This window comes from Frankliniella occidentalis, unplaced genomic scaffold, assembly GCF_000697945.3.
Source record: "Frankliniella occidentalis isolate FOCC.00 unplaced genomic scaffold, Focc_3.1 Scaffold1450, whole genome shotgun sequence".
In the NCBI taxonomy this organism is placed as follows: Eukaryota; Metazoa; Arthropoda; class Insecta; order Thysanoptera; family Thripidae; genus Frankliniella; species Frankliniella occidentalis.
In genome coordinates this window covers 1-6,009 of record NW_026268551.1, presented here as the reverse complement: position 1 = coordinate 6,009, position 6,009 = coordinate 1, and the positions used below count along the sequence as shown (strand labels likewise).

Here is a 6,009-nt window from a genome sequence, read left to right as displayed (position 1 = left end):
TTATTTCTGTGTGTATAAAATAAAATAGTTTAATCCTATTTCATTTTTATCACTGCAGTTTTAAACTCACCTTTCATTGGCTAATTCTGAGCAAATTTCATGTGGTAGATCATTTATTTCATTAGATACTCCCTCTGGCACATAGCTGGAATTCAAATGAAGACTTTATTGACAGGATCATTCTTTATTGAGAAGGTAAAGAGCATCAAACAAACCTTTCATTTTCTGGAGCAGTTTCCATAGTAGGTGCATTAGATGCATTTCCACATTCTTGAGAACTGCTCTCATCTTCAAACAAGTCATCAAAATCATTATGAGTATTTCTTATATGACAAATCATACAGTCCTCATTGGGGAAAACTTGACCACAAATGTCACAAGAACTTAAGTAATCTTCAGCTTGTTTATGTTCACGGAGCAGCATATAATTTCCTAAAATTTCCCTAAAATCATCATTTAAAAAAAATTGTTAGACATTATTCTATACAATGCTTTGAATGAGGAAGAAAGGAAGATTACTACATACCCGCATTTTGAACACTGAATTGCTGATGTTTCGTAAGGGTGTAATGATACATGTTTTTCAAAACGGTCTTGAGTCTTGTAAGATTTTGGACAATATTTACACATGAAAGTATAGCTGTCTTCTTTGCAGTTGTCAGCAGTGTCATGCTGATTTTTTGTCTTGTTTGAGGGACTGCTTTGACAGGATAACTTCTGACTTATGTCATCATACAAAAATGAGTCAGTTGCAAGCTTGATTTTTTGATTTGACTGGGGATGAACTTGGTTAATCACACTGCTGTTCGCACCTTCATTATTATCTTTTGTTCTTAAACTCAATCCCAAATCTAGATGTGACTGATCATGTTTTAAATGGTCTCTCAAATTATCTACTTCTTCAGAAGGAACAGTTTCAATGGGTTCCATTGGTTTACTGAAAATATGAGAAGACATGGAAACCTCTGCCTTGTGAGATTGGGGAGACTCTGAGACAGAATCAAAGTGATTCTCATTTTCAGACGAAATGGTCATATTTTGACCTGAGAAATCCATTGGATGGGATTGCAAATTGTTTTGCATATCATTGCTTTTTGATAAAGATCTATCCCCAAGCATATGGGTCGAAGAAAATGGATCAAAAAGAAAATTAGGGTCATCTCCCATTAAAGATGAATGCAAATTTTCCACTTGTAAACTTTCTCTGGAAGATGGATTGTATTCATGTAAATCCAAGCTCCTGAAAAAATTGGGAAAATTATTAAACAAATGCTTCAGGAGTTGTAAATTGAATAGTCACAAATTTAAAAGTACTTACTCCTTATTTTGAGTATTATGGAGAGGAGGTATAAAGTTGAGAAGATTTTGAGAGTGAATTGAGTTAAAATCATCACTGTGTAAAATATCTTGGTGAGCACTCTCTCTTGTGGGCTGCCCAGGCACAGGGAGTGCACCATAAGGGTTTGAACTTTCCATGTTTATAATCAATTAACTTTGTTGACGTTCTTGTTACAAGTCATGATAATTGTGGCACTCTAACGTTAAACAGAATCTCTTCCCTTGAATTATTCGGTTCATGGTGCAAATTCAAGAATTTACTGAAGACTTTCCCTGTTGACAATTAAAGTTTCATGGTGATAGCTAAAAATATTAGAAAACAAATTGAAACCAACTGGAAACATAAGTTAAAACAGATGTAAGGAACACAAATATGTAATCGTAATACAGTGGGAGTTTTGCTAGGCGTTACTTGAAACTACTCAATGTGAAACATCGATTAAGAGACATGTGAAGAACGGACAGGAAATAAAGTATTTTATTTGGGGGATTTGATTCACATGATTGCATTTTACACTGTAGTATACACATAGCAGACAGAAGGAAAGTCCTGTTCATCCCAAATAAGTGTATGGGGAAAAGATGTGAAGTGACTCCTACACTTAGGGGTTAAAAATGCGGTAACGTAACGTCTGAGTCAACAATACTGCTTAATAACATTTGATGTCTCGTATGTCCATGCACTTTATGGAATAGTGAGGGATTGAGAAAGAATTGTTTACATCACGTAATGGCAATCGTTGGCTGCTTGGTTCACTTGCACGGTGGTGAAACATTTTCATTCCGCGATAAGCTCGATGCACACGTACCTTCAAGAGCTTCCCGACCAAGAGAAATAAGATGCTGTGTATTTGATCAATTTTTACACGAGGAAATTGAGCAAAACGCACAAATAGAACACATTTCGAGCAAAAATGTATCCTTCTTCCTGATTCACCAACACTAACATAGCATAAACATGAGAAATTCAGTACCAACGTGCACCCCTAAAACTGTTATGATTTACTAGAAACACAGTACAGCATAATTGTTTTTACAGTCGAAATCGTATGTTAATACGGTTAAAATAAGTAATAAATTGATGCTTCAATGAGTAAGAGGGATCATCGGCGATCCGACACAACGTGACCCCGGAAAGAAACTTCGATGTGCTCTGTTGGCTACACGCATTGCCATGATTCGAGTGTGGAGTATCGGCGCTCCCGTCAAGGGGTATCGCAGTCTGTGGATATTCTTGTTCTACGAGCCCGGTTGCTGTACAAAGCTCGGGGTGGACGGACTCGAGGCCCCCGACGTCTTCTTGCTCTTCGCGTCCTCCTCGCACTGAAGGCACGTCACGGTGACGCCCGGGAGTGCCCCCCTCAGGTCGGCGAGCTGCGCGGCACAGGCGGGCAAGGGGTGCGACCGTCCGTAGCGGTCCAGGAAGAGGGACTGGAGGGCCTGCAGGCTGCACGCGGACAGCTGCAAGTGGAGCCGGCTGCAGGTGTCGGGCCAGCGGTCGTCCTGGTGCCGCCAGCCCCAGCCCACAGCGGATGGCGCGGGGGTACCGACGTGCAGGGTCACCTCCTGGAGAGTCCGGCGGTGCGCTCGCAGCAGGGAGAGGGTCGTGGCCTGCGCAGAGGAGCTTCTCTGTGAAGGCACCGTGTCGCGGCATACCCGGGGCACGGACACGTACTCTCACACACCTGGGCGTACCTGGGGTATGTCGAAGATGTCCACCCACTGCAGTCCGCCCTGTCCCCGGCCCTCTCCGTCCTCCTCGTCGAAGGCCAGGTCGTCGTCCTGGACACGCAGGGCGACGTCGCCGTGCCAGACCTGCAGGCCGCGGAGCGCGCGGTGCAGCGCCATGGTGTGCAGGGCCTGCAGCAGCGCGCCGTCCACGTGGCACGCGCCCACCTCGCGCACGTGGTCCGCGTGCACCGCCAGCATCGCCGAGGCCCACTCGCCGTCCACATGGCACCACACGTCCGTGATGCGCTCCACCTGGACGGCCGGGCCAGTCAGTGTGGACTAACGATGCAGAGCGGGTAAGTGACCTCAGCGTAACTTACTGTACCTTGCAGTCGGCCTGCAGCAGGGCCTGCTTGACGGCGGCCCTGGCGGCGTGCCGCGGGCTGCTCCAGCTGGTGGTGGCCACGCTCAGGCCGGCGAGGCAGGGCGCGAAGCGCAGCACGCGAACCAGCTGGCGGCCGCCGTCGGCCTCGTCGCAGGTCGCGTCTAGCTCCCGGCGCCGCCAGACCTCCTCGCCCAAGGCGACCCGGCGCCAGTGGCGGCACACCTGCGAAGAGCGGCGCGGAGGTGCCATACACACTATCGTCCTCGAGTGCGCAAACCTCTACGGTGGGGAGCTCTGCCTTACCTGGCCGATGGACACGACGTCGGCGGCGGGCAGCAGCCCGATCACCTGCAGGAGTATGAGGTCGGGCAGCGCCGCCGCCGCCGCCGAGGTGTCCATCCCGGAGATGTTCGTCTCCGTCATCACTCCGTGGCGCTAATCGCTTTTCACATGCTCAGGGTAATGGTCGCGGGGGATGAAGCTCTCGATTTGAGAGCCGCGGGCGCGCTGCACTCGCCCACGAGCACAAGCAAGGCTCCGACTACTAGCTGCGCGCGCCTCGTGCGCGTGGTGGTGGCGGGGGACAGAGGAGATCAAAAATAGGAGAGTTGGCAGAGTTTAGTACGCCCTGCTGCTCTCCACTGGCGTAACGGCCGTGTCTGTGTCTGCAACACGATGGGGGTGGGTGGGAGAGGGCGAGTGGTCCGAGTGGATTGGAGAGCGGGACTGTCGATGGCAGGGGTAGGGTAGGCCACTCGCTCAGCCCCACTGCGCACTTCCACAAGAATGTGCCTACCCAAGCGGCGCTGGACGGCGGCACGGCATGAGAGCTCGATCATGGTGAAGGGGCGGGCTGTGAGGGTATTAGGACTTGATCCCTCAAGTTTTTGTATTACTAAATTTGGTTTGGTCATATGCTACAAACATTTTTATTTATTTCACCCAACTTTTTAAGCCAATATGCTGTATGCTATTGCTTTACATATGACAAAATTAATTTTTGAAAGATATTGTATACAGCATGAGAAGTGAAAAACACAATAACAATTTTTAAAAATATTATCAAACAAATTTCATTTTTAATTACAAAATTTATCTCGAGGAAGGAGAATCCAGCATTTGCTAGAGGCGTCCACTTCTTCAATTTCATTATAATTCCGTTGACAGCCCCGCTTACACAATTCACAGAGTCTTGTTGGAGGACAAAACTTTTGTATGTATGGTATGTACAACTTGAGCGAGGTGTTCATGGACAGCACCGCCTTAATTGCGGGCATGTGGAGCCAGGTGTGCGCGCATGATGGAGTACCGGTGGATAGAGATGGGTTCATTGAGCTCCATAACATGAGCGTCTCCAGGTGCGGCGCCGTGGCCGGTGTGATGCCCAGCAGCAGCTCGTCTGTCGCTTCATCGACCACTAGGCGTCGCAGGTATGGCAAAGAGTGCATCTCGGCGACGAGGGCAGCGAACAACGACTTCAAACACGACCGTGTGCTGTGCCAGCCTGGATTGGCCCTGATCGTTAGCATCTCAACGCTCGACTGGCTGGATGATGTTAGGCCGAGGATGAGGTTTGGGTAGGGAAAGGCAGGCTCATCGCAGTTATACAAAAGTAATTCTACTTCTCCCAGCTGAGTGGCACGTCGAAGAAACGGCGTCGCCACGTCTTCCTTGACTTTAAAACCCAAAGTGTTCCTCACGGAGAGTTTCACTACTCTTAACGATTCGCACATTGCTACGGCTGCGAGCCCAGGTAGCATACCGCAAGTTAGCTTGCGAAGATTTGGCATCCCGGACAGCAGGAGCGCAGTTGACGTTGAAGTCGAGGGCGGTTTCGCCGTTCCCCCAACACCCACTTCAAGCAAGTCAACCTGCTCGAGGGTGGTGGCGTGCACAGACAGCACGAAGTGGATGAATGACCATGTCTTCTGATCTAACGGATCCCAACGAAAATATTTCAGCGACGGCCTAGGCTGGGTGTTGTGTCGAGCGAGATTAGCTGCGGTAAACGGTAGACATGGCGGAAATTTAACATCTAGGTGCTCCAGGCCCGACGTCAGGCCGAGAGTCATCATCAGGGCGTCAGTCGAGCTAGCAGAGACGGAATCCGAATTCCATGGCAAGAACGCAATCTGAAGAATTCTTAGCCGGCCGAGCGCCTCCTGGGCGCGGATTACCGCAGTCGCCTGCACGAAGCCCTCGGCCTTGCACACTGTCAAGCGCAACTCTGCCACGGCACATCTGGTCGAGATGTACGCAAACTGGCAGCCGTCGGCTGGGAAGTCGACATCCAACCGGCGCAGGCATGGCGCCATCCGCAGCACCGGACACACCAAGGTAGGTCTACATGGCCTGCCGAAGCCGACGGACAGAATCTGATGTCGCCACACAGCAGGGTTCATAGCCAGCGAGCCAAACCTCTTGGACACGAGGCGTGCGGCTAAGAGGTCCTCGACGTCAAGCAAAATCATCACCTCCAGGAGGACATCGTCCGGTAACAGATCCATGACCTGGTGGGGACAGAAGACGAAAACTGTAGTTTAGCGATTGTAGCTTAGGATAGATTCAATGGCACGCAACCATAGATTACCGACTGCCCCCCCTCCCCCCCCCCC

The 6,009-nt window shown here is 49.4% G+C and overlaps 2 protein-coding genes across 3 annotated transcripts; both read right to left on the bottom strand.

Moving 5' to 3' along the window:
* Positions 1–9: 9 nt before the first annotated feature.
* Positions 10–2,569, bottom strand: LOC127751857 (zinc finger protein 423-like). Of its 2 annotated transcripts, none has more exons than XM_052276038.1 (5): positions 2,061–2,569; positions 1,319–1,611; positions 527–1,240; positions 216–443; positions 10–145 (listed from the first exon to the last, which is right to left on the bottom strand). In XM_052276038.1, exons 2-5 carry the CDS (start codon positions 1,474–1,476, stop codon positions 67–69), a joined length of 1,179 nt encoding a protein of 392 aa, XP_052131998.1. In that variant the 5' UTR covers positions 1,477–1,611; positions 2,061–2,569; the 3' UTR covers positions 10–66. The 2 variants fall into 2 exon arrangements, with proteins under 2 accessions (XP_052131998.1, XP_052131997.1); XM_052276037.1 differs by having other exon boundaries at positions 2,148–2,569.
* Positions 1,795–3,934, bottom strand: LOC113205394 (uncharacterized). The gene is made up of 4 exons (XM_026420995.2): positions 3,698–3,934; positions 3,395–3,616; positions 3,034–3,321; positions 1,795–2,949 (listed from the first exon to the last, which is right to left on the bottom strand). The coding sequence occupies exons 1-4, from the start codon at positions 3,815–3,817 to the stop codon at positions 2,578–2,580; spliced, it is 1,002 nt and encodes a 333-aa protein (XP_026276780.1). The 5' UTR covers positions 3,818–3,934; the 3' UTR covers positions 1,795–2,577.
* Between the last annotated feature and the right edge of the window lie 2,075 nt (positions 3,935–6,009).